This window comes from Canis lupus, chromosome X (genome assembly GCF_011100685.1).
Source record: "Canis lupus familiaris isolate Mischka breed German Shepherd chromosome X, alternate assembly UU_Cfam_GSD_1.0, whole genome shotgun sequence".
NCBI lineage: Eukaryota > Metazoa > Chordata > Mammalia > Carnivora > Canidae > Canis > Canis lupus.
Window position 1 is genome coordinate 40486589 of NC_049260.1, and position 27568 is coordinate 40514156.

At 43.5% G+C, this 27568-nt stretch overlaps 1 protein-coding gene across 3 annotated transcripts in view; it reads right to left on the bottom strand.

Annotated features, from left to right (window-relative positions):
• SLC9A7 (solute carrier family 9 member A7) overlaps positions 1 to 27568 on the bottom strand; it is a 148944-nt gene that overhangs the window by 43489 nt on the left and 77887 nt on the right. For all 3 annotated transcript variants that reach the window (XM_038587259.1, XM_038587258.1, XM_038587260.1), the window contains exons 5-12: positions 26519 to 26631; positions 13373 to 13478; positions 12857 to 12998; positions 10192 to 10297; positions 8649 to 8737; positions 8443 to 8556; positions 5857 to 5968; positions 2078 to 2231 (exon numbers count right to left, since the gene is read on the bottom strand). In XM_038587259.1, the coding sequence (XP_038443187.1) occupies positions 2078 to 2231; positions 5857 to 5968; positions 8443 to 8556; positions 8649 to 8737; positions 10192 to 10297; positions 12857 to 12998; positions 13373 to 13478; positions 26519 to 26631 (936 nt within the window). The remainder of the gene's footprint in view (positions 1 to 2077; positions 2232 to 5856; positions 5969 to 8442; positions 8557 to 8648; positions 8738 to 10191; positions 10298 to 12856; positions 12999 to 13372; positions 13479 to 26518; positions 26632 to 27568) is intronic.

The window sequence follows — 27568 nt, forward strand, 5'->3', positions numbered from 1 at the left end:
TATGTCTGTGGGGTAGAAGGCTTATAAACTAGCATGAAAAACAAACATGATTTAATCAGGCTCTGAGCCTCCAGGGTACCTACTGAGAGTGACCAAAGAGGAGCAGGAAGTAACCTCAGAGGTCAATCTTGAGATTCTTTAAAAAAAAAAAAAAAGATTTTATTTATTTGAGAGAGAGAAAGAGAGAGCAAGCATGAGCAGGGAGTGGGGGAGGGGCAGAGGGAGAGAGAGAAGCAGACTCCCCACTGAGCAGGGAGCCTAATGCAGGGCTCTATCCCAGGATCATGGGATCGTGACCCAAGCCAAAGGCAGACACTCAATGGCTGAGCCAACCAGGCGCCCCTAATCTTGAGATTCTTAAAGATTCTCAACTGTGTGCAGGGTAAGCCTCCTTTTTTACCCTTATTCTAACACAGAACAAGGCTGGTACCATCTTGCATGCCAGTTTAGAGGCAAAAATCTGTCCATTTTGTTCTTCAGGTTTATATTCCCATGATGAATTATTTCTCTTAATACTACTCTTGAGATTCACATCAGGAAATTGAAATTCTAATCATCCCAAATTTCACGACACAGAGGGAGGAGTCCCTGACGCAGGCAAACTTCTTACAGGTGGTAAAGCACAGTAGTCAAGGCTGTGGACTGGGTGGCAAGACTGCCGGAGCCCAAATCCTGGCTCATCCCCCTAAAGCTATGTGACCTGGGCAAGTTATTGCTCTATGCCTCAGTTCTATCAACTCTAAAATGGAGATGACCGTAGTAGCCTCTTTATAGGAATGCTATGAAGTTGGTCTTAATGCAGGCCTGGCATTTTGTACAACGCCTGCATCACACAAGCGTCAGCTATTCTATGGCTGCCACCAATTAGCCCCACATAGGTTCTGCAGAGCCACAAGGAGCCCAGATATGGTGCCGCTGGCAGAGGCCAAGCCCAGGAATCCCTGCCTGCCATCAGTACACAAGTCCTTGATGGGGAGGAGGTGGTGGAAACTATTCTCTCAAATTCCAGTTTTCTCCCAAATTCCAGTCCCCCCACCCCCGACTCTAAGGATGACCACGAGGTCTGGATAGGCTCTCTCCTTCAAGCTAGGTATGCTCTGCAGTTGTCAGTCTGGTGCTTTCTATGCTCTAGAGAAGGAAAAAAAAGCTAAAGGCCCGCAGAGGAAGAGGAAAACACTGCCACCTGGTGGCTCTTCAGAGTATTCTTCCCTGCACCCATGCACGCCCCGAGTGTTGTCGCGCTCTGATCACAATCACTCTCTGCAGACTCCAAACTGAGGGATGTGGTGGGAGCACCTCCCATGAGGCAGAACACATACAGTGAGGCCTGAAGGGGCTGGTAGAAGATCTGACAGCCTGCTTTCATTTACCATTCAGGGAAACTGAGGCCCAAAGACAGGAAGGGCTTGCCTTGAAGACAGAGCCAGAGTTAGGCTCTGTGACTCGTGACCTCTGTTCCAGCGTCATCTTTACTGTCAGGTGCTGGGGCTCACAAGCATACTTTGCAATTCAAACGCTCGTAAAAAAAAAATCAACTTTAGATCAGTGCTCTCCATCCTGATACAGCTGCAAAACCACAGGCGGGGAACATCCAGGAGGCTGCAACAAATGAGGGTTAGGCAGGAAATGTCACCTCTGTGCACTCGAGTAAGAAGTAACAGAGCAATTTCCTCCTAGAAACAAAACTCAAATTGCCTCTTTTTATTTCTGGTGGATGAGATTATTTCGGAGGACTTAGTTTGATTTGAAAGGACTGTGAAATGCCAGACGTTGCCAGCAGTTATGTCCGTTCTATTGCCTGCAGCTTTAGGACTTTTGAATTCTTGCCCTAATGTCACTGTTCTAGCAAGGTCTGGATATTTCAAAAGTCCTTGTGTTTTCGTACTGACAAAACTCTTAATGACCATCTTTTTTCTTGTGGAAAATCTGACATTCGGAATTTTTACATATTGTTTTTTAATTGCTCCCCCAAACCAAACAAAACCCCATAAAAATCTTCCGAACACTAGGCTGTCTCACACCTGGGTGAGCACAGTGACACAATTAGACATGAAACTGGCCATGGTTTCAAACCGACCTTATGTTAAGCCATGACAACATGGGTGTTGTGCCTCCGCCAATGACCCAGACGGTGAAGAAGACGATGAGGAGGGTGGTCGTGAACATCATCTGGCGAGCATAGGATGCTGTGTCTCGGATGGCCAGTGCAAATGCCATTGCCCCCCTGAGGCCTGCAGGGACCAAAGAAGAGGATTTGGTTATAAGGCCAAATGACAACATGTCCTGGAATCCACTGCTGCCACTCGGGGCTAGTGAACTATATCCACGTATGGTTTGCAAGTCAAGTTGTCTTCTTCAGAAAGAAGAAAAGGGAATATGGTTTTCTCCAGTTGGAAGTTTTCTTCTTGTAAAATGCCCAAATGTAATGAGAAAAACACAGCAGTACTTTGTATAACATATTCTAGGATAATAACACTCTTATTACTGAAACAGTTCTCGTGCTTGTAACATGAAGTAAAAGGAAATGTAAATAAGAAATAACTAACATAAGCTCTCTAGGTCTGTGATCCAGGCACTCTACAGTCATTATAAACTTAAGTAACAGGCTAGGTATGAATATGCCAAATGCATATTTGTGGCCTGTGTGCCATGAACCACAGAACAATTCCGCATTTCCTTAGCAAAGCAACACAAAGAAGAAATGATATAACCTGATCTCCATCAAGGGTTGGAAACTTTTCCTGTAAAGGGTCAGATATTAAATGTTTTATGCTTTGTGGGGGCAAGGGGAAAAAATCAAGGATACAGTGTGGGTACTTATATATACAAGAAAAAACAAATTTCCACAAAATCTTACCAATGGAAGCCAAGAATAGAATAATAATAATGGAGTACAATTTGTTATAATATAGGTGCATTAATGAAAACAATGGAATTCTTTTGGAGGAGTATATTTCACTTAATTGGATTTCAGAGTTAGGATCCCCTGTCATTAGATTATAGATGTCCATCCGTAAAGGCCACTCTTAGCCATGGAGTATATGAAAATGGGAAGCAGCCAGATTTGGCCCAGGGGCTATAATTCACTGACCCTTCATTCACATGAATGGGTATTAAGATTGAGCACCAAATACTTGTGGTGAGTACAGCACAACCTATAGAGAAGCTGAATCACTATGTTGTACATCTGAAACTAACGTAACATTATGTGTCGATTACACTAAAAAACACCCTGAGGAAGATAAATTAAATTTGTGAAGCTAAGTATATTCATACTCACCTTTAATTTTGAAAGCATATGTTTTGATCTACATAGTGCAACACTCACAAAGAAGTGAAACAATAGTAAATATTTTTAATATATATTTACAAATGTTTGTTCTATGTGAGTTTTCATATTTTCATCTTGCATCAGATTTTGTTACATTTAATGTTGTTTGTTTAAAAAAATATTATGCCCACACATTTTCATGTTTATCTAAGCTCTTCTGTTCCTTCTTCATACTATGATCATCATTTATTTTATAGTAAAGACTGAATCCATGGTCTTTAATAGATAATATGGTATAAGTTCCTGTTCACTGGGGGGAAGACTGTGTACATTTTATGAGAGAATGAGAAGTTATTCCCACTATATCTGTTTGTGTAGGTGTTCCTACCTTTCCTAATAATTTTGTAAATTCACTAATCTGAGAACTTCACGATTTACCACAGAATGATTCCAAAAAGTGACATGAAAAAACAGAGCAAAGTTAATGTTTTCTGTGCTAGTGAAATACTTATACAGATTTAGATTGCCTGACAGCCAGCTTTGTCAATGATCAATATCTAAGCCTCTAAAGGGATGTTGTCTCAAAGAAGAACACTTGGGGGTCAGAGATAGACAATGTGTACTACATTTGTCTTTCTCTTATTAGGTAAATACTGTAAGCAAAATGAAGGAGAAGCCTTGGGTTTTTCATCACTTTAAAGAACTGAGTTCCTTTCAATGGCAAGATTGCTCCCAGCAGGAAATAATTTTTACAGGAGATATCTTTAAACAGCACTGTGTATTTCTCAGTCTTTTAGTACAGAAAATAATGAACATATTTTAAGTTTGTCTAGGTGACTGAGTTATCTCCAGCTGGTCTTGCTCTTTTCCAGCAGTACTTTCTGAATATGTAAGGAGGATCTTGGCATGCCCTCCTGAGAAACCTCTAAAGTTGCCCAGCTGCTCTTGAGTCAAGCCCAAACTCTTTGGCACAGCACTGGAGCTTCTCTGTGGTCCAGACTCCAATAGTGGTTCTCAGAGTGTGTTCCTCAAACCAGCAGCAGCCAAGAATATATGAGAAATGTAAGTTCTTGGGGCCCGCACCAGAGCTGCAAAATCACTGGTGGTGGGGCCCGGCAAGGTGCTCTAACGAGCCCAATTGGTGGTTCCTATATAGCCTAAAGGCTCCCAGCAGCCTAGATGCAGTTTCCCCATCCAACCTTACCCTCTTTCTGCATTACCCTGCATGTCTTACATTGAAACCACACTGCTGTCCTTCCTGGAAAAAGCCACGCCTGGCAATGCTCTCCTGTTTCTCCAACCCACTGCCTCACGAGAGCCATCTCTCGAAAGCCCAGGTTGAAGGTTACCCCCTTGGTAAAGATGACCCTAGGCCCTCCTCTTCTCCACTTTGACTCCATACTTTTTAGGTGCAATTTGTCACCCTCTCTCCAGAGACACTTAGCTCTTTGCACACCTTCCTCCCCCACAGGGGACTGTGAGCCCTGCAAGGAGGCTGTCTTTGTATCCTCCAGAACCCAGAACTGTGGCTTATAAAAAGAATGCTCCATGAACGTGTGTCAGAGTGAAAGGGACTCATTGTGGCAGGCTGCATGTTTAAGTGCAGATGTAAGCACATAGTACACAGAGCAACTGCTTTGCCAAGCAGTGCCTATTGGTGAGAGTTAGGAGTTAGGTAAGACTCTGAGGCCCCTGAGCACTACTACGTAGCAGTAAGACGGCTGCTGCTCACTTTGCCTCTTGTGCAGCCCCTCCCCATCTCCCACACAGGACAGAAGTACCTTGAAGGATCACTGTAGCCTTTTGCCCTACCATCTCCTCCCTCTGTTCTGCAAAGATGCTCTAACTTGGCTCTTGTCTATAATGTCTGATGCTTACCACCATCAGCTCATGCCAATTGCTCTCTCCTTCCTTTACCTCCACATACTTTACTGTCCTTTGTCTGCTCAGTGGCTTCTGCACACTTCTCAGCTTTACAGTGGGGGGGGGGGGGCGGCATCTGGGAGATAGTGTAAATTAAGCAGAACTATCATAGCTGTTAACTTCTGGTTTGGGGCTCATCTTGTTTATGCAAGTGGGTTTTTTTTTTTTGGTTTTTGTTTTCTGCTTCAGAAAAAGTTGGAGCTAGGAAGAACCTCAACTAATTAGTTCAATTTCATTATTTTACAAGAGTGGATACTGTAGCTGGGAGGTACTGAGTGACTTGGCCTGTGTTCTTTTTTAATTAAAGGCCTATCTCCTTTCTAATTCTAGATCTGGAGCCCTTCTGGAAGATTATGAACATCTACTAGAAAACTATCAAGTACTTTAAATACTTCTATATCTTCAGGTACTGTGGGTGGTAGAGATAAAAATGAAGATGTGTCTATTTTAGGGGAGAATGTTCACATTTGGTAGTATGGCTTGCAAAATCATATTAACTCTGTTTAACTCTGTGTACGTTGGTCTACTCAGCACTGTGGGGGGATACTAAAGAACCAGGAATTTGAACTTCTATCTCTTTATGAACCTTATCAATGATATTTTAATCATGCTAACATTCCTGCCAAACAAAATGCATTTTCTTTACATTTATGGGTTTTTACCTGAAAACATCATCATGTGTTGAAAGTTCCAGCCAATCTTATGCCTTCTGCCCAAGTTGAGGAAGAAGGAGAGCGGGTAGATGTGTGCAGCTCTGCCCAGAAAGATGGCAACCTAACCACCAGGTGGAGGTTAAGGACCCAACAGGTATCTAGAATGGTACCTTCCCCCAGCCTCTGGCAGAGAGGAGAATTTTAGGGATGCTGTGATACCTCATGACCAGGAGATAACTGCACAAAGAGTAGGAGGGTAGCACAAGGCAGCCAGGCTGTCTAGTCTCCCTCAAAGTGAGCCTCAGCCACAGGTGGGGATTCAACTAGCCAACTTTCCCAACCTCCTGGCTCCCAGAGGTAATTTCTAACCCATTAACTGTGTTGTTGGAACTTCTTGATGTAATTAGGCTGGTGTGGACCAAGTCTCCCGGTCTTGGGTCCAGAAAAAAGCACGGGCACCCCGGCAGGGATGTGGGGGGGGGGTGTTGAGAGGAGTAAACAGTGGTGTGGGCTCCATAAGAAGGAGAGTCAGAAGAACAAACGCCTAACCCCTGGGGTCAAATGGTAAAGAGCAAGTTTTCTGGGCAAGAGTTCATAAGCCTCGGTCGGAAGTAAGCAGTAAGGGTCCCAAATGACCAGGAAGATGCTACGAATGAGAAAGTTAAAGTACTGGGTACACTTAAGGAGCATTCTTACTCCTCCCAAGACTCAAGGGGAGGTGGTGGTGGGGGCAGGGGGGAAGATCTCTCTCCCTGAGGGGCTCAAATGTCTTGACAAGGAAACACGGGAGCCTGGAAGGCAAAGAATTCCGGGAAATAGGGCATTTGTCAGTTGCTGAGCTAAGCCCAAAGCCCAGTGGAGAGAGCTGCAGGCTGCCCTGGTCACAGAAGGAAACCGCCGTGGGAGCCGCAGGGCCGGGAGCTTCCGGTTCAGCCGAGCACCAGCTGCCGCAAGCTACAGCTGCCTCAGACAGAAGCAAAGGCCCAACGGTCTTCTGCCTTCTCTGGGGTAAAGGGCTGCCTGTTTTTTTCTGCTTTCAGCTGGGTTCCCTACCCCCCTTGGTTCTGTGTTGGGCTGTTTTGTTTTCAACAGAAGGAGACAGGTCATGCTTCGAGAGCTTCGAGAGCATCCCAGAAGCCACGTGAAGCTCCTCAAGCGCTCAGGGGCCTTCAGGATTCCAGAGGGCCGTGCTCGCCCTCCCGGCCAGGCCCTCCTCTGTAAACAAGAGCTGCTCTCTCACTCTCCCTCACAGGATGCTATGCTAGGAATGCAAATCCAGAGGATGTGCAAGGTCTCTCTGAATCAAAAATGAGAACACTGAGCCCCCAGATTTTTAGCTGTGAGTCTGGTGAGTGGGCAAGACCAACGAAGAGCCCCAGCTGAAGCAGCTAACACTCTAACCGGAAGGCCTCCACATGGCAGGCAATAGGCCACTGTCACTATGGAGCTGGTTAGGGAATGCCACCTATTCTTGTACTGTAAATGAATAGCCCAGAAGAGGAAAAACACTTCTTTTCTTCAGGTTAGCTGTGAGGCATCAGAAAAGGCAAGAGGAAATTCCCAGCAATAGGGGACGCCGGCTCAGCATTTTGAAATCCAGGCTGAGCTGGACTGCTATGGTTCCAAGCCCCAGAGAAGTTTACTTCAATAAAAACAATAGGATCTGAGGCAAAGTGATCAAAACTCTGAGCTGGCAATCCAGTGCTGGGCATTCACATCCCTCCTTCCTCGAGAGAAGCCAATCCCCAAAACTGTGCCTTTCTTCCAAAAACTGTGCTCACAATGGATCTAAGTCAAAGAATCAAGTATTTTTCCACTTTGTCTTTTCTTCTTCTTCTTTTTTTTTTGGAAAAAAAGAAGTCTTTTTCACTGTGTTCTATAACAGCAGGGACACTCCACTGAAAGCATGTTCATTTGCCTGCAGGCTTCTTTGGGCAGCCTGCACCAGTGTGCAGTCTACAAGAGTAACAGAACCTTCAGGTCTTTCCAGTTGGGAACCTCCTGGATTGGAACTCAGGCAGTAATGAAATAAAAAAATGATTCCGGCACTCACACAGTTGACAACTTCTGCTAAGAAGAGTACTTTACAGGGCAAGTGGGTGGCTCAGTGGGTTAAACATCTGACTCTTGATTTCAGCTCAGGTCATGGGCTCGGGTCCATGTCAGGCTCCATGCTCAGCAGAGAGTCTGCTTGTCCCTCTCCCTCCCTCTTTCTGCCCTTCTTCCTGCATGCATGTGCACATGGACAGACTCTCTTTCTCTAAAATAAATTAAGAAATAAAGTCTTTAAAAATAAGTAAATAAATAAAAAGGCTGCTTTACAAAACAAGCTACCACCTGCCAAGCACCAGTGTAACAGAAAAAACACCTTACACAGAATATGCAGAAAAGGACAACCTTAGATCAAATGCTAACCCTTAAATCAAATATATTTAGCTTTATGAACCACGTAAGCCTTCTCTTCTCTCATCATGAAAACACCATGAACTAGCACTTGGCTCAGTCACTCAACCAGAACAGAAATTCTTCTTATTAGAGTTTCCCCAGCAGTGGTCACCTGTACACATAGAAAACAGAAGAGCCGAAAAAGGATACAAAAGCTCCAATGATGAAAACGGGGCTGAAAACATGCTTCTGGAAGGTAAACAGCGCCAGGCCCATATAGGAGAAGATGAAGTTCTCGGCCAGAAAGTGTAACACCTCAAAGAGCTGCACAGAACGGGAAAAGGAAGCCGTAAACCCCGTGGGTCTCCTCCCTTGAATTCACAGGTAACTTGTGAAGACCGAGGGTTCACTCTCACCTGCTTTGTTCGACTTCTTGATTCCACCGACAGATTGTTGTAGGTGTAATGAGCCTGTGTGATTCCACAGAAAAGGACCGCCACAACACCTGGTAAGAGATTTTTTTTTAAAGAAAGGAAAAACATCAGTGGGAAAAAAAAGAAGCAGGAAAAAAATCCCCACTGAAACAAAAACTTAAGGTAGGCTAGCCCAACATATCCAACTTTCTGGATAGTTTGGAAAGTTCCCTATTACTGAATGCTCCCCTACCCCCACTACTCATATCAACTTTTCCTTCTTTTCTGACTGTCCTCCTTCAAGGTGAAGGTCCTCGACTTCCCTTCTTGCTCCACTTTTAAGGGCATTCTCTCCCCTCTTCTGCTCCTGCTGAATTTGGCACTTAGCTTTCATTCCTTCAAAGCGGCTGTGGGGGCACCGGTGGCTCAGTCAGTTGAATAGCCAGCTCTTGATTTCGGCTCAGTTCATGAGCTCGGGGTTGTGGGATTGAGCCCCGTGTCGGGCTCCATGCTCAGTGGGGAGTCTGCTTGAGAGTCTCTCTTTCCATCTCCCTCTGTTCCTACCCTCTGCTCTCTTGCTCAAATAAATAAATGAATAAATAAGTCTTTTAAAAAAAGAGAGACCATGAGGGCCCATCATATCCTTTTTGTCATGTTCCTCTCTGTTCTTAGAAACCATGAATTTGATTGCGAGCAAATCCTTTTTTCTATTTTTACATGGATGTGGGCTTCAGACAAAATGGATCCAGAGTACTGTTCCATTTATCCAAGCCTTGATTACCTTGATTTCTGATTAATGGTAACCATTATGTTGTGCAAGACAACTGACATACCTAGCCTTTGTCTATACATTTACAGAAAATTGTCAACTTTTAAAGAAGTGGGCTATTTTATAATGCTGCATGTAAAGATATGTTGCAGTATTTTGCAAAGAGGATGAAAGAGCTTCCCAACTATCTAGATTATGTATAATAATTGTACTTGAGTTTTCTAATGGAAAAATTCAGTGATTTTTTTTTGATGAGAGAAATGTGAGGAACTAAAACCACAAGGTTACTTATACCAGTAATACCCGAAACTGGCATCATAAGAACATAATATTGAAAAACAATGATTAAATAGACCAGAGACAAAACAAGGACAAACTGTGTTCACACTTATCTGAGTAAATACAAAGTTAATCTTACAAGGACACAGATTTTGTTTGTTATTGTTACTACCTGTAAAATAAGTAGCAATCTAGGGGGATGGTACAAATAAGTTAATGTATTCAGTAACCTCTGCAGCTAAACATCTATTTACAGTTAGAATGAGTATTCAGAGACAGCTGGCCTTGAAACAATAAATTTCATTCTTTAAAAAATGTGTGGCTTTGGGAAACAAAATTATTCTTAAAGCAGAACATCCCCCTTGCTCAGCAATCCTTCATATGGACGCTCTGTGAGCAGTTCATCAACTCGATGCAGCGGCTCCATGAGCTCCCCTCCAGCTCCTAAAGCCCTGGATACAATGAAGGGAAGGGTGGCCCAGGCGAGTAAAAACCCACCTGTAAACCCGCAGGCTTCGGCCAACAGGAACGTGCTCCATGACATCAGGAAGAAAAGTGCGGTCTCCAGCAGGGGGAAGCAGTGCAGCTTGGTAAACTTGGTCACGTGGGCCCCCGTCAAGGAACTTGGCTCCAGGAACCAGTTATCAGGCCCACCAAGAACCACACTTGATTAGCCCAGCACCCCCCTCCTTAGGGCTATCCTTTCCTTTCAACTCTTCTTTCAAAGAAGAAAAGCTGCTGGCTAGTTTTTGAAGTAATGAAAACTAAGTTTTCTAGTAGAAAAGAGGTTAGCAAGGGCTGGGAGAGGGGAGAAAGGGAATATTGTTTCAGGGTTACATGGTTTCTGTTTGGGATGATGTAAAAGTTCTGGAAACAGACAGTGGGGATGATTTTTTAAAAATATTTTATTTATTCATGAGAGACACGGAGAGAGAGAGAGAGGCAGAGACACAGGCAGAGAGAAAAGCTGGCTCCATGCAGGGAGCCCGATGTGGGACTTGATCCCGGGGCTCCGGGATCACGCCCTGAGCTGAAGGCAGATGCTCAGCCACTGAGCCACCCAGGAATCCCACAGTGGGGATGACTGCACAAACAGTGTGGAGGTACTTCATGCCACTGAACTGTATGCTTAAAAATGCTTGAAATGGCCAATTATGTTATATGTATTCTGCCACAGTTAAAAAAATAATGTAGCATTACCAAAAACCATTTAAGCATGTACTTTATTTTTTTTTAAAGATTTATTTATTTATTTATGATAGGCATAGAGAGAAAGAGAGGCAGAGATTCAGGAGGAGGGAGAAGCAGGCTCCATGCTGGAAGCCCGATGCGGGACTCGATCTCAGGACTCCAGGATCACACCCCGGGCCAAAGGCAGGCGCCAAACCGCTGAGCCACCCAGGGATCCCCAAGCATGTACTTTAAATGGGGGAGTTATACAGTATGTGCATTTTACCTCAATAAAGCTTTCTTCAGAAACTGAATTTTTAGGATGCCTGGTGGCTCAGCAGTTGAGCGTCTGGCTTTGACTCAGGGCATGATCCTGGGGTCCCTAGATCAAATCCCACATTGGGCTCCCCACAGGTAGCCTGCTTCTCCCTATGTCTGTGTCTCTGCCTCTCTGTCTCTCATGAATAAATAAATAAAAATCTTTTTAAAAAAAAGAAATGAAAAGAAACTGAGCTTTCTAAAGCAACTGGAAATAGGGGATCCCTGGGTGGCTGGGGATCCCTGGGTGGCTCAGTGGTTTGGTGCTTGCCTTAGGCCCAGGGCATGATCCTGGGGTCCCAGGATTGGGTCCCGCATCAGGCTCCCAGCATGGAGCCTGCTTCTCCCTCTACCTGTGTCTCTGTCTCTCTGTGTCTCTCAGGAATAAATAAATAAAATCTTAAAAAAAAAACTGGAAATAGGTTTTCCGTGCTCCTTGTAATGCCCAGGGCTCTGAGGGGCACCACCTTGGCCTGAGGGGGACTGGCTGGTTAGTCCCAGCAGTGCTGGGCTCATCCTCAGCCAGGCCTGGGGACAGACAGTAGGTCAGTGAGACCCTGACCTCTGTGGGCTGCTGTGAACTTGAGTCTCTACAACAGGTGCCTCGTGAATGCATAAGAAGTGAAGAAAGAAAACGTACAAGTTTAGGGGCAGCTATGAGGTTCTCGTGTCACTCCTGGGGACCAGAGATTCCCCTTGTAACACTGCCCCTCCCCAGCGGGCCAGCATGGAACCACTTCATGAGTGCTTTCATGGGGCAGCACAAGTCCCCAGGGCATCAAAAGGACCTGTGTGGGGAGAGCAGCGAAATCTGTGCTGCCCAATATGGTAGCCACTTGCCATGTGTGGATTCTGAACACTTGAAATGTGGCCAGTCTGAACTGAGATATGCTGGAAGAGCAAAAAACGTGCCACATTTCAAAAATTTCGTATAAAAATTGCATGTATGGGATCACATTGACTTGTATACGGGTTGCAGGTTGAGATGATGTGGCTGGCACCCATGGCTTCCATCACATTGCACTGGACCAGGGGATCTAAATGCCATTGCAAGAACATATGGCAAAGGACTCAGCGCACTTGTTGAGGGACTGCCTGCTCATTCCACACTTTGCTTTTATGTTGGTTGGTTGGTTTTTTAACCAAATATCATAGGATCCTTCACTTACAGAAGGCCACCTTGCAGTAATTCCCACTGATGGATGGCCCCAGGTAGTTAATGGCCACATTAGCCCCTGTGATCCGCAACAGCAGGGGGCGGTAGCACGTTGGAGGCTAAAGTACTTCCCAGCCTGCTCCCTCCTGACCATCTCTGTGGTGGTCCCTGATCCCCAGCCTCCTCTCAGCACTTTTCACCCCTCTACAACCAATGTTCTCCCCGAACTCCCATCTCCCACTGATTCACAGGAGGAAGAGAGCGCAAAGGTCAGGTACAGAGCTAAGGCTAGAATCACATTCCCAACCATTTTCTCAGCCTCTTAGCTACATAGTGTTCTGTCATGTTTCACCAAAGGGACATGTTTCAGGAGCCCCCAGACCCCAGTGGAACCATCAATTTAAGATTTGTTTCTGGAAAAAAAAATCACTTATGAGAGGGAGAACGGAGACCTTGTTTTTGCAAGTGTACTAGCACACAATCATACCCAGGTGGGGGCAGAAACCACAGAAAGGATATCAGAGCAGTCACAACGCCTGTCACGGCTCCCATGGTAAAAGAGCCACTAAATATACCTAGAAAAATGCCCACTGATTTAAAAAAGGCAGCAGCATCAAAGGCATGAGTGTTCAGCCCTGCTGGCTGGTAGGCAACTATAGACCTGTGATTTAAAAAGAAGAGATTTGTAAAAAACAAAAAAAATAAAAAATAAAAAGAAGAGAGTGTTAAAACAGACTGTACTGCCTTTACACCATGGTACCTACAAAGACTGACAAACATCAGTATCTACAATCTGCCAAGCACCTCCTGTGCTGTATTCCTTTAATCCACAGCCCTCATGTTATGCTGGCATTAGCATTCAGATCACTGCCAAGTGCACAAAGCAACATCACTTTAGCAACAGAGCTGATAAACCTCATTTAGAAAAACACCCAGTTCAATCTTTAACACTTTTAAGATAAGCCTCTGAATTTAGCCCAGAAAGTTCTGGAAGCCAGAGGCTCTCTTCCCCGGGGCAGAAATACTGTTACTTACGAGGACAGGACAATGGCAACAGCATCATTTAGGACACTTTCTCCAAACAGAAGTGCATAAAGGTCCACATCTGCATGCAGTTCGTTAAATATTGCCAGTACGGTCACTAAAAATGGGCAAAAAGCATAGAAATTAGTTTCAGTTTAAGCCACTGGTGACAAATGTATACAGGCAATTCCTACCTTTGGCGGGACAGGGTGGTTTAGGAGACAGAAAGGAAATGAAACAAAAATGACAGTCTTCCTGATCTGAATGAGGTCTGATATGAGGCTCAATTCTAATAACACCATGCAGCAACCCTGCACCTTCCACTGCAATCCTATTATACTTTGAAAATACCTCTGTTACAAGAATTTTAAAAAATCATCACAGTGAATGTGTTTTGGCTCCACTGGTGGGTCGAAATTTTTTTGAAGATAGAAACCCTATTCCCGCTACCACTGTGTTCCCAGAACCCAGCTAGGGTCAGGGCCAGAGAAGGTTTTAATAAAGGTTTGTAAAATACTGAAGGTCTTCTTTTATGACAGACCAGATATAATTCCACTTCTCACAGTCTTCACGTTTCTTAGACACTGAAAAATCAGCTCTTATTCATATGAGCAGTTCTTAAACTATTGGTCTCAGGACTCCTTTATACTCTTAAAAATTACTTTTCTGATTCCCACCAATAGCTGCTTTTAGTTTTGTGGGCCATAGCTATTGATATTTACTGTGTTAAATAAAGCAAAAAATTTAAATATTTATGCATTTAAAATTAAGAATAAACCCCATCATGTTAATGTACATTATTTTTAAAAATATTTATTTGAGAGAGAGTGAGAGTGCACAAGCTGGGGAGAGGGGCAGAGGAAAAGGGAGAAGCAGACTCCCTACTGAGCAGGGAGCCTGACATGGGGCTCAATCCCAGGACCCTGAGATCATAACTTGAGCCAAAGGCAGATCTGTAACTAGCTGAGCCACCCAGGCGCCCTTTAACATACATATTTTTAATGAAAAATAATTCCATTTTCCAAAATAAAAAAAAAAATAGTGGGAAGGGAGCCACTGTTTTTTTCTTTTAATTTCTTTTTATTGGAGTTCAATTTGCCAACATACAGCATAACACCCAGTGCTCATCCCATCAAGTGCCCCCCTCAGTGCCCATCACCCAGTCACCCCAACCCCCCGGCCACCTCCCTTTCCACCACCCCTAGTTCATTTCCCAGAGTTAGGAGTCTCTCATGTTCTGTCTCCGATATTTCCCACTCATTTTCTCTCCTTTCCCCTTTATTCCCTTTCACTATTTTTATATTCCCCAAATGAATGGGACCATATAATGTTTGTCTTTTTCTGATTGACTTATTTCACTCAGCATAATACCCTCTAGGTCGCTCCACATCGAAGCAAATGGTGGGTATTTGTCATTTCTAATGGCTGAGTAATATTCCATTGTATACATAGACCACATCTTCTTTATCCATTCATCTTTCGATGGACACCGAGGCTCCTTCCACAGGTTGGCTATTGTGGACATTGCTCCTATAAATATTGGGGTGCAGGTGTCCTGGCATTTCACTGTATCTGTATCTTTATCTTTGGGGTAAATCCCCATCAGTGCAATTGCTGGGTCGTAGGGCAGATCTATTTTTAACACTTTGAGGAACCTCCACACAGTTTTCCAGAGTGGCTGCACCAGTTCACATTCCCACCAACAGTGCAAGAGGGTTCCCCTTTCTCCGCATCCTCTCCAACATTTGTGGTTTCCTGCCTTGTTAATTTTCCCTATTCTCACTGGTGTGAGGTGGTATCTCATTGTGGTTTTGATTTGTATTTCCCTGATGGCAAGTGATGCGGAGCATTTTCCCATGTGCTTGTTGGCCATGTCGATGTCTTCCTCTAGGAGATTTCTGTTCATGTCTTTTGCCCATTTCATGATTGGATTGTTTGTTTCTTTGCTGTTGAGTTTAAGAAGTTCTTTATAGATCTTGGATACTAGCCCTTTATCTGATATGTCATTTGCAAATATCTTCTCCCATTCTGTAGGTTTTCTTTTAGTTTTGTTGACTGTTTCTTTTGCTGTGCAGAAGCTTTTTATCTTGATGAAGTCCCAATAATTCATTTTTGCTTTTGTTTCTCTTGCCTTCATGGATTATCTTGCAAGAAGTTGCTGTGGCCAAGTTCATAAAGGGTGTTGCCTGTGTTCTCCTCTAGGATTTTGATGGAATCTTGTCTCACATTTAGATCTTTCAGCCATTTTGAGTTTATCTTTGTGTCTGGTGTAAGAGAATGGTCTAGTTTCATTCTTCTGCATGTGGATGTCCAATTTTCCCAGCACCATTTATTGAAGAGACTGTCTTTTTTCCAGGGGATAGTCTTTCCTGCTTTGTCAAATATTAGTTGACCATAGAGTTGAGGGTCCACTTCTGGATTCTCTATTCTGTTCCATTGATCTATATGTCTGTTTTTGTGCCAGTACCACACTGTCTTGATGATCACAGCTTTGTAGTACAACCTGAAATCCAGCATTGTGATGCCCCCAGCTATGGTTTTCTTTTTTTAATATTCCCCTGGCTATTCGGGGTCTTTTCTGATTCCACACAAATCTTAAGATGATTTGTTCCCACTCTCTGAAGAAACTCCATGGTATTTTGATAGGGATTGCATTAAATGTGTAAATTGCCCTGGGTAGCATTGACATTTTCACAATATTAATTCTTCCAATCCATGAACATGGAATATTTTTCCATCTCTTTGTGTCTTCCTCCATTTCTTTCAGAAGTGTTCTGTAGTTTTTAGGGTATAGATCCTTTCCTTCTTTGGTTAGGTTTATTCCTAGGTATCTTATGCTTTTGGGTGCAATTGTAAATGGGATTGATTCCTTAATTTCTCTTTCTTCAGTCTCATTGTTAGTGTATAGAAATGCCACTGACTTCTGGGCATTGATTTTGTATCCTGCCACACTGCCGAATTGCTGTATGAGTTCTAGCAATCTTGGGGTGGAGTCTTTTGGGTTTTCTATGTACAGGATCATGTCATCTGTGAAGAGGGAGAGTTTGACTTCTTCTTTGCCAATTTGAATGCCTTTTATTTCTTTTTGTTGCCTGATTGCTGAAGCTAGGATTTCTAGTACTATGTTGAAAAGCAGTGGTGAGAGTAGACATCCCTGTCTTGTTCCTGATCTTAGGGGAAAGGCTGAAGGGAGCCATTGTTTCACAGTTTTTCAAACTCTTTAATATCTAGATTAATGGAAGACAGATGGTTCTCTTATCTGCTTCTGTATTCGACCAACCAGATAGTATCACATGTTATGCAGCCTCTGGAAAACTCCACTCTACTGCACACTCATGAAAAAAATTTAAGTAAAAAACACAAATAATGGAGGCGCCTAGGTGACTCAGTTGGTTGAGTGTCCCACTCTTGGTTTTGGCTCTGGTCTTGATCTCATGGGTCCTGAGACTAAGCCCCACATCTGGCTCTGTGCTCAGTGGGAGTCTGCTCTGATATTCTCTCCCTCTGCCCCTTCCCCCACTCAGACACATGTTCTCTCTCAAAAATAAATCTTTAAAAACAGACAAATAATGTATTACTATTATTATTAAATCAGTTCAGACCTTAATGCCCCTGAAAGCATTTTGGTGTTTCTCAACTTCAGTACTAGTTTAGGCCAGATAATTGTGGGTGGCTGTCCTGCAAGGTAGGATGTTCAGCAGCATTCTTGGCTTCTACCCACTAGATATGAGTAGCATTGCACACTCCTCACCAATTGTAACTACCAAAAATATCTCCAGGCATTGCCAAATGTCTCCTGAGGGGCAAAGTCACCCACCCGCCTCGTGAAGAACCACTGTTGTAGATATATACATGTGTGCAGGCTCCTCTCTACGCTCACACCCAACTACCCTCTGCTTTGTTTGTTTCTACTATAAGGACTTTAAAAACTTGCCTCTCCAACTCCTCCTGCAGTGAGTGTCACCTCTTCCTGCCTGGAGGAGAGTGGAGAGGCTGGATGTAGCATAGTCATCTTGTCTCCACCGGGCAGCTAAAGTGTATCTGAAACACAAGGGCAGGGCACTAGAAGAACGGAGTGCCCAGACACCTGATTGTAGCAGGAGCCATGGCACCGGCTGAGGGCCATTAGCTAAGATAGACAGCTGTCTAAGTTCCTACTGGCCAGGCTGTTCTGCTGTTGCAACCAAAAGCATTACTAACAGACACAATTAGAAAACAGAACCAAACAAATATTTACCTTTGTGAGTTACTACAAGCTAACCACTCTTGTAGCCATCACCCAGTTTTGGAAATGGAATTTTGCCAGCCCCCTTGGAAGCTCACTTATATGTTCCATTCTAATTCCAAGCCCCTTCCTTCACCCAAATGTAACCACCAATCTGATTTTATAGTAATCTTCTTTTTCTTGCATTTCCTTATAGTTTGATCACCTGCTGTATACTCCCTGACACTACTGCTTGATTTTATCCATTTTTACATTTACTTTTTGAAATTTTTTTTATATTTTATTTACTGCCTGGGTTCCTCGACTTGTTCCTTTCTATGAACACTTTCCATAATGCCTAGTGTTTACTCCTCTTATTTCTGAATTTTCCAATCATGATGTATACAGTTCTTTCATAACTTCTATCATTTTCTGAATTTCCTTTTTTTAACATTTTATTTATTTATTTATTGAGAGAGGGGGAAAGCACTGGGGGGAGGGGAGAAGACCAGAGGGAAAGGGACAAGCAGACTCCTGCACTGAATGTGGAGCCTTATGCAGGGTTTGATGCTACCACCCTGAGATCATGACCCCAAGATCACCACCCATGCAAAAACCAAGAAAAAAAAAAGAAACCAAGAGTCCAGTACTCAACTGACTGAGCCACCCAGGTACCCCTTTAATTTCCTTTAGCTTTCATTGGAATATTAGTAATATTCTGCTTTGGTGCCCTATTTTGCTGATATTACTTAATTAACTGCAACTTTCCTATGCTATTCAGAAGGGCTATCCTCATGGTTTCTTAAACTTTGCATGAAGTCCGATCTCAACCTATTGCTGCTGCTCATTTTAAGTGAGGTGGGTAGGGGGAAGACCTAGATCAGCTTTCCTCCGTTTCATGACTCTAAGGCTCCCTCTGCTGGTTTTACATTGAAGTACTGAAAATGTGGCGCCACCTCCTTCATGCTCAAGAAATCTACATCCTCTGGTCTCTTCCTCCCCTGGTATCTGAGTCTGCTTTCTCCTTTAATGCCCTGTCACGCAGGGCCTGTGGTCCTTAGCAGTTCCTTCTTATGAAGTGGCTTTGTCCTTCCAGAGAGATTTTCACGGGATATTTTTTGAGAGCCATGAGGGCTCAGGTCATTTCTGCGGCCTCAAATCTCCTCTGGTGTCCTTGCTGTCACTCATAGATTGGAGCCTGTAAAGTGCCTCCCAGCCTTAACTGTTGTTATCCAGATGTGCCTACAAAGTTCTTTACTTCAAGGGGGGATTCCTCCCCCTTTGAGTGTAGGAAAGTTTGCTGGCAGTCAAAATGATCAGCAGCCACCTCTCTTCCGCGCTGCTTCCTCCTGCACTGCTGCAGTCCCTACCCCTAAGTCTCACTGCTGCTGGTGGCTTGACCCCAGCAGATAATATTTGGGGATTTGTGGGTACTCTGCCAACTAGCTCTCTCTCTGTGTTTTCTCTCTTGCTGTCCTGCTTTTTCCATTTCAATTCAGGATTAAGGAAGATTCCAAAGCTACACTGTTCCCATCATGCTCTCCCTTTTCAAAAAGTTTAATTCACTTATTGAGAGTGAGCAAAGAACAATTTGGATAGGAAAGTGTTGACTCTATCATGAGGCTGCTCCCGGTAATTATACATGTACATGCTCAAATTACTCTAAGCATTAGGACACTAACCAGACATCAACAGGGGGCACTGCCCATAGCCATAGTTGCTGGAGGACATGTCATCTTCATAACAGGACACAAAGTCAATCTTTTTCATCTACCTTTAAATACACTTTATCAGGTAACACAACAGGAAAAACCTTTAGGGATTTGGCTAAAAAGAATTCTTATTTTCTGGATTGCTTATTACATGAACAATATCTGTGGCTCCTTCCAGAAAACCTGTGGTGGTTAATTTTATGTGTCAACTTGACTAGGGCTATGGGGGCCTAAGATATTTGATCAAACATTGTTCTGGGTTTGTCTATGAGGTTTTGTATGGGATTAACATTTGAATCCGAAGACTCAGTAAAGTAGGTGTCCCTCCCCAATGTCAGTGAGACTCATCCAGTCAGCTGAAGGCAGAGTAAGAAGACTTCACTCTTACTGCCTGCCTTTCAAATGGGACAATAGTCTTCTCCTGCCTGTGGACCCAGACTCGAACTACACTGTTGGCTTTCCTGGTTTTCAGGCCTTTGGGCAGCAGATCTTAGGACTTCTCAACCTCCATAATTACATGAGCCAATTCTTTATCATCACTCAATTTCTTTTCTTACTCTCTCTCTCTCTCTCTACACACACACACACACCTATTTCTGTTTCTCTGAAGAACTCTAATACAAAACCTTAATTCTAATAGTTTATCATTATGTGACTAAAGAATTATCTTCCTTTGGGGCACCTGGGTGGCTCAGTTGGTTAAGCATCTGACTTTGGCTCAGGTCATGATCTCAAGGGTCCTGGCATCAAGCTCCACTCAGCAGGGAGTTTGCTTCTCCCTCTACTCCTCCCCTTGCTTGTGCTTACATGCTCAGTTTCTCAAATAAATAATAAATAAAATCTTAAAAAAGAATTATCTTGTTTTAACCCAATGTTGATGAAAAAGTAATAATGCTAATAACAACAACAATTACTAAGGACTTAAACATGAAGCAGGCACTATGCTAAACATTTTCCAATCTTATTCAGTCCTCATAAAACCTGAGGTGGGTAGTACTATCGTTTCCCCTGATTCAGAGATGAGAAAACAGGCCCTGTCTGATGGGCTGCTTTCTGCTGCAACATCAAAACTCCTAAAATCTGAGTGGTTGAACCCAAGAGAAGTTTTATCCATTACTCATGACACGTCCACTGGGGGTGAGCACCGGAGGCCTCTGGTCACATCAGTCACCCAGGGATTCAAGGCTGGTGGAGGCTAATCTCAATGAACAGAGCACAGGGCTGGCAGCCTAGGAGACCTGAAGCCCAGGACTTTATCAGTCAGGGTCATGGTAGGAAAGAGACAGCACCCTCAAACTCAGCAATCTGAGAAGTATTTAATGAAGACATTGTTTATAGAAATGTGGGCAGAATATGGAAAAACCGCAAGAGAGAGGACAGTATATGTCACTGAAAACAGAGACCATCCTATGCCATCTCTAGGCCCAGAGGGTTCAGAGAAGGTGTGACTGCCTGAACCAGGAACTGCATTGTGAGGGTCACCTGACAGGATCTGTGTCCTAAGGACACAGCCAAGACCCTGCATCTCCATTCTCCTTCCAGTCTCCCACTGGTGTTCTCCTGTAGACAAATCCAATGGGAAACCAGAAGACAAAGGAACCTTTGAAATCTTCCATATAGATCAGCCTCCTGGTACCCAAAGAAGGGCAGAGAAGGGTGGTGAGTAAATCTGGAGGGGAAAACAGACACCATCCCACATAGCCACCAACAGCCTATGAAAACTTAGCACATAGCAAAGTCCAAAGACTTAGTGAAGTAGGGGTTTGAGCTCAATGATTTTCAGGAGCCATCCCCTCTTTTAGCATTTAATATTCAGTCTATATCTAAATTTTCCCATTTGTCCCATAAAATGATTTTTCTAACTAGAATTCAGTCAAGATTTTCTCATTGTAGTTGATTTTCTTTTTAGTCTCTTTTAATCTAGAAAAGCTCCTTCCTCTATTCCTTTCTTATGATACTGACATTTCTTTGAGAAGATCAGATCATTTCCTTGTAGAATGACCTGTCTTCTAGAGTTATGATTGTTTCTTTGTGCTTTTAACTTGTCCCTTTGTTCACTGTATACCTTGTAAACTGGAAGTTATACTTTATTTTTTCAATTTTTCCCAATTCAAATCCAACTAATTAACATATAGTGTATCACCCAGTTACTCCATTCCCCCATCCCCGCTCCTCTGGCAACCCTCAGTTTGTTTCCTATGATTAAAAGTCTCTTATGGTTTGTCTCCCTCTCTGATTTCATCTTGTTGTATTTTTCCCTCCCTTCCCCTATGATCCTCTGTTTTATTTCTTAAATTCCAAATAGGAGTGAGATCATATGGTAGTTGTCTTTCTCTGATTGACTTATTTCACTCAGCATAATATCCTCTAGTTCTATCCACGCTGCTGCAAATGGCAAGATTTCATGTTTTTGACGGCTAATATTCCATTGTATGTATATACCACATCTTTATCCATCTGTTGGACATCTGGCCTCTTTCCATAATTTGGTCAAGAGTCCTTTTGACTTGCAACACTGTTTTCCTAAAATCCTACAGTTACCAGTAGTAAAATGAGACAAAACAAAACAACATATAGCTAACTCACTTACCCATGACAATAAAAGCTAGCTTGCATAGTTAATACTAATAACAATGAACACTTACATGGCCCTGCTCTGAATTTGACTGATCTGATTTTCAATTTCTCATTCTCCCTGCCCATCACTTTATAAAACAAGGCAGAAACCCTTGTGTGCCCCTCCTAAGCAAGCCTATGCCTGAGCAAGAGGAGTGGTGTGGGTGTGGACAACTAGAAGATGACAGAGCGGGTGACAGATTGGGTGAGTGGCTTTTCCAGGTGAAGAGTAAAGACTGCTCACCCCCCACAGTGGGACCCTTGAAATTAGAGTGAACAGGGTCACAAGGGCTGTTGCTAACTGAACATGGACTAAGAAATTACAATTCATTGACTGAAGACCTCTGGTACTGGCATCTAAAGAGGAGTGAGAAAAATAAAGTAGCAGGTGCAGGAAGAAGGAAAATTCAAGAACCCAAATTTGTTCATTCGATGAATGAACTTCACCTGAACGCTTCATCTGTATATTAAAGAGCACTTAGCACTTGCAAACACTCAGTACAAAGTGGTTAAGTATCGTATACAAAATGGGCCTGACTCAAGAGCTGTGGCAGCAAGTAAGTAAAAGAGTCAGGGAAGAATGGGTAGGCAGGTGGCATATTGGAACTGAGTGTCAATGGATAAGCAAGAGCCTGAACAGTCTGGGTGATGCAACTAGAGAATTACTCTCTCCGAGACTGATCACAAATTTTGAAGACCAATCACTCGAGGGGTGTACAGGTGACAGAATTAAAATGAGAGAGATCACTTCATAAGCGTTCATAGAAAGGAATGAGTGCTTACTTTCTCTGGTAGCTGCTAGAGATGTGCTCCGGGTTGGAAACGTACATTTTCCTTTGCTGAGCTGTGGGTCTCTCTGAAGTAACAGTCCACAAGGATGGCACATGGCACCCTTGACGCACAGCCACAGAAGGGAGATGGCTTTGGGTCACAGAGCCACCCACACCGCCCCATGTGTATGGTGTCCCCTTCAACGGGAAGACCAAAGACTGGTGTCTTGAGCCAAATGCGGTGTCATCAGGGACAAGGACTCTGATTCCTTCATATCAATCAATACCACTACATATCCTGATACTAGAATTGTTGGATGCACCAGGCACAAGAAGTCTATTTGATCTCATGGTCCCTTCTAACTCTACACTTAAGTTTTTATCTCTTTTATGGCCCATGTTTTCAAACGACAGATTTTTAGGAAACTGGTGAAAGACTTTTAATCTGCAAAAACAGTCGACATTTCAGAAAGATTTCCATTAAAAAGCAGTTAAAGTTAATGTCCTGGTGTTTAATAAGTTTTAACTTTCAATTTTCTAGAACTTTCATTTATATAAAACCCTTACTCTGCCAATCTCCACAGGCCAAATAACAACGGTGTATCGTGGTGATGCCTTCTGTTAATTTCTACCACAGCAAGGACACATTAAATTGAAGTAAACAATTAGGAAGATAATCTGAAAAAATAAGCCTTTCTATCCAATTAAATGAAGCAACACCTCAATAGGTCAGAAAACAACACTGGTAATCTTTTTTTAAGATTATTTATTCATTTATGGGGGGGGGAGACTTCCTGCTGAGCAGGGAGCCCAATGTGGGGCTTGATCCCAGGACCCTGAGATCATGACTTGAGCCAAAGGCAGAAGCTGCTTAACCAACTGAGCCACCCAGGCGCCCAGTGATCCTTATGTTACACTAACCTCCCTTTGCTTATTGGTGGTACTAGTGTAAGAAGTTAGTGATAAAATTACAGATGGGGGGTGCCTGGGTGGCTCAGTCAGTTAGGTGTCTGATTCTTGGTTTCAGCTCAGGTCATGATCTCAGGGTCATCAGATTGAGCCTCACATCAGGCTCCACACTTAGTGGGGAGTCTGCTTGAGATTCTCTCTCTCTTCCTCTCCCTCTCCCTCTGCCCCTCCCCCACTCTCTCTCTTAATAAATCGTTTTTAAAAAGTTACAGATGAGTATAGTTAGTAATATATTTTCAGAGAGACTAGACACCTTTCCTAGACTTATGCAGAATCTTTTTCTCAACAGACACATACTTGGAGATAGTCACAGACACTGTAGTATGAAAATAATAAAGCTACTTTTGGGAGTGCTCTTTAGAAACATGCTTGAATTAAGTTATGACCTGTTATTTATTTTTTAAGAAAACATGGGGTGGTGGGTGCCTGGATGGCTCAGTTGGTTAATATCTGACTCTTGATTTTGGCTTGGGTCATGATCTTAGGGTCCTGGGATCAAGCCCTGCATCGGGCTCCATACTCAGTGGGTAATCTACTTGAGGACTAACTCTCTCCCTCTTCCCCTGTGTGTGTGCGCGCGCTCTCTCTCTCTCTCTCTTAAATAAGTAAATAAATAAATATTAAAAAAAAACAGGGTGGGGGGATGTCTCGCTGACTCAAAGACCATGTGACTCTTGATCTTGGGGTCATGAGTTTGAACTCCATGTTGGGTATAGAGATTACTTAAAAAAATAAATAAATAAGCTTAAAAAAAACTGAATAGCAAAAAACAAAGAAATCTCTGCCTGAGCCAGATGTGGCTAGAGACCAACATGATTAGCAGATGCTGTGGTCAGTGCTTTACATGTGTTAGTTCATTTAATGTTCTCAATAGTCCTGGGACATAGGTATCATTATTCCTACTTCATGAAGGAGGAAATCGACATGGAGGAGAGAAAGTGTGCCCAGGCCACCTGGTCAGTGAGAGGCAGGGCTCAGACTTCCACCTACAACTCCACATCCCACACTCTTTTTCCAAAACCAGGGTACTTCAACCAGCCATGTCTTTGATACCAGTTTATTTAGCGTTTGGGCTACATTATGGGGGTAAGAGAGGTCAATGGCTTTTGGGACAGCAATAGTTTCAGAATCACACAACTGTCTAGGGCTGGGCCATCCAATAGGGTAGCTACCAGGCACATGCAGCTATTAAAATTTATATTACTGATCATAAAATAAGATTTTCAAGTCAGTTCTTCAGTTGCACTACCTCTCATTTCGAGAACTCAGTAGCCACATGTGGCTACTGGCTACCTGACTCTGGGCATGGAACAGAGCACATTTGGGTCATCGCACTGATCTAGAGGACTCCTATGAGGCATGGCACAATTGTGTGGTGGAGGGAATCTTAGTATCTTTGAAAAATCATTACTATCCAGAGTGTTAGAGGGCATCAGAAACATTGAGAAGACTTTTCCACTTCCACTACTGGGACAGCACCAATTCTTTCTCCATAAGTTCCTTGCCTACAATGTCCTCTCAATGGCTGACACCAGATGGAAGAAATAGCTTTAACTACCTGATGTGAACTGATTTAATTATAGGTTCCAACTGGGAGAAGGGAGGTTCTTTTGTTTGTTCGTTCTTGAGCTGCAGAGCAGGGTGGGGGGCATATAATAATTCCACCTTTAAAAAAAAAGATTTAGGGGATCCCTGGGTGGCGCAGCGGTTTGGCGCCTGCCTTTGGCCCAGGGCGCGATCCTGGAGACCCGGGATCGAATCCCACGTCGGACTCCCGGTGCATGGAGCCTGCTTCTCCCTCTGCCTATGTCTCTGCCTCTCTCTCTTTCTGTGTGACTATCATAAATAAATAAAAATTAAAAAAAAATTTAAAAAAAAAAAAAGATTTAATTTATTTATTCATGAGAGACACACAGAGAGAGGCAGAGACATAGGCAGAGGGAGAAATAGGCTCCCCATGGGGAGCCCGATGCAGGACTCGATCCCAGGACGCTGGGACCACACCTTGAGCCAAAGGCAGACGCTCAACCACTGAGCCACTCAGGCGTCCCAATAATTCCACTTTTAAGAATTGGTTCCACTAACAATCGGGAAAGTACAAGGTAAGAGATTAATGAATAGGAACCAGGTCACAGTGTGCTGTCATGCAGGAACGCTGAACAAAAAGGAGTTTACAAAGGACATTACATTCGCTGCAGGTACTGGCATGCATTTCCACTATGAAAATTTTTTATAAAATGATATTGTTTCCTAAATGAAGGCAAAAAGTACAACACCGAGGAAGAGGGCAGTTAAAGTGTAAAAATTATGGCCAAAGTAGACATTCTAAAATGAAAGACAGGTGCGCCTGGGTGGCTCAGTCAGTTATGCATCTGCCTTTGGTTTGGGTCATGATCCCGGGGTCCTCGGACCAAGTCCTGCATCAGGCTGACTGCCCAGTGGGGAGTTTGCTTTTCCCTCTCCCTCTGCCCCTCCCTCCCACTCATGCTCTCCCTCTCTCTCAAATAAATAAAATCTTAATAATAATACAAGCAAAAGGGAAATGCACACCCTTCTTAGAAAAGCCATCTGTTAGGGGATCCCTGGGTGGCTCAGTGGTTTGGCGCCTGCCTTCGGCCCAGGGCGCGATCCTGGAGTCCCGGGATCGAGTCCCGCGTCAGGCTCCCAGCATGGAGCCTGCTTCTCCTTCTGCCTGTGTCTCTGCCTCTCTCTCTCTCTATGTCTATCAGGAATAAATAAAAAATAAATAAAATTAAAAAAAAAAAAAAGAAAGAAAAGCCATCTGTTAGACCACTTCCTGGTACCTCCACAGTCTCCCTACTGCAACCAAAGTTAATGGTTGCTCTGAATGTTTGGAGATTTAAATAATGGAATAGCACGATGATACCTGGGTCAGTGGCCGAGATAATTGCTCCAAAAAAGAGACAATCTGTGTAGTAAAATTTATCCGAGAGCTGTCCCACAATCTTCATGAGCTTCACCACGCCATACATAAGATTTCTGTAAGAAGGGAAGGTAAACTATGTCAGAAGGGAAATGAAAACCCTCCTAACTGAGTAACCTGGCCAATGTGCAAGCAAAGTAGCACTAGCATACGATACCTCGAAGGTGGCTTATAAAAACCTTAGGTGGCTGTTGTGGTTGGACACTCACCAGGAACACATGCAAATAAGACTTTGGCACCAAGTAATAGTTTGCAGTGGACATCATCTTGCTGAAACATCTCAACACTATTCCATTCCTTAAAGCTGTGCTTGCTGACAACTATTAAGTATGGTCCTCGATTAGCAACAACTTTAAGGCACCCAAAGCAGCTTGTAATAGAGGAGAAAGAAAGGGAAAGAATGCTTCATAGTGTGTAATCAATTGCTATAAAACTGACAGGATTCTCAGGCAGTGTGTTTAAAGTTGTGGAAATGAGTGTGCTGGATGAGCTGGAGAGAAAAAAAAAAAGGATGGGTAGGCCCCAAAGGTGCAGGTGACCAATCTTCTCTGCCAAGAATTATTTCAAAAAAGGGAACAGAAGCAAAACTCTCTAAACATCCTAGTAAAATATCAGGGTACTCCAGCGACATATCTGGCTTCTCATTCTCTGCATGGGTTAGGGCAGGCCAGCGGCAGCCCTTCTGATGCTTCTTATGCTGCATAGGATGTGGCACAGTCCAAGATAGACTACCAAGTTAAATATTTTGACTTGGCCGGAGCACGTTTCCTACAGGACAGCTTACAAAATGGGAGGAGTGAGGGGTGTTAAAAGGCCTAGTACGCGTTACTAAAGGGTGTGTGTGTGTGTGTGTGTGTGTGTGTGTGTGTGTGTGTCGGCAGCAGCTGTAGGGGTTAGGAGAATAAAAATAACCACAGAATAGACTCATTGTACCCCACAGCTAACACTCTAATAATAATATTCTTGCCGGTAGGGACCATGCCATGGCTTACA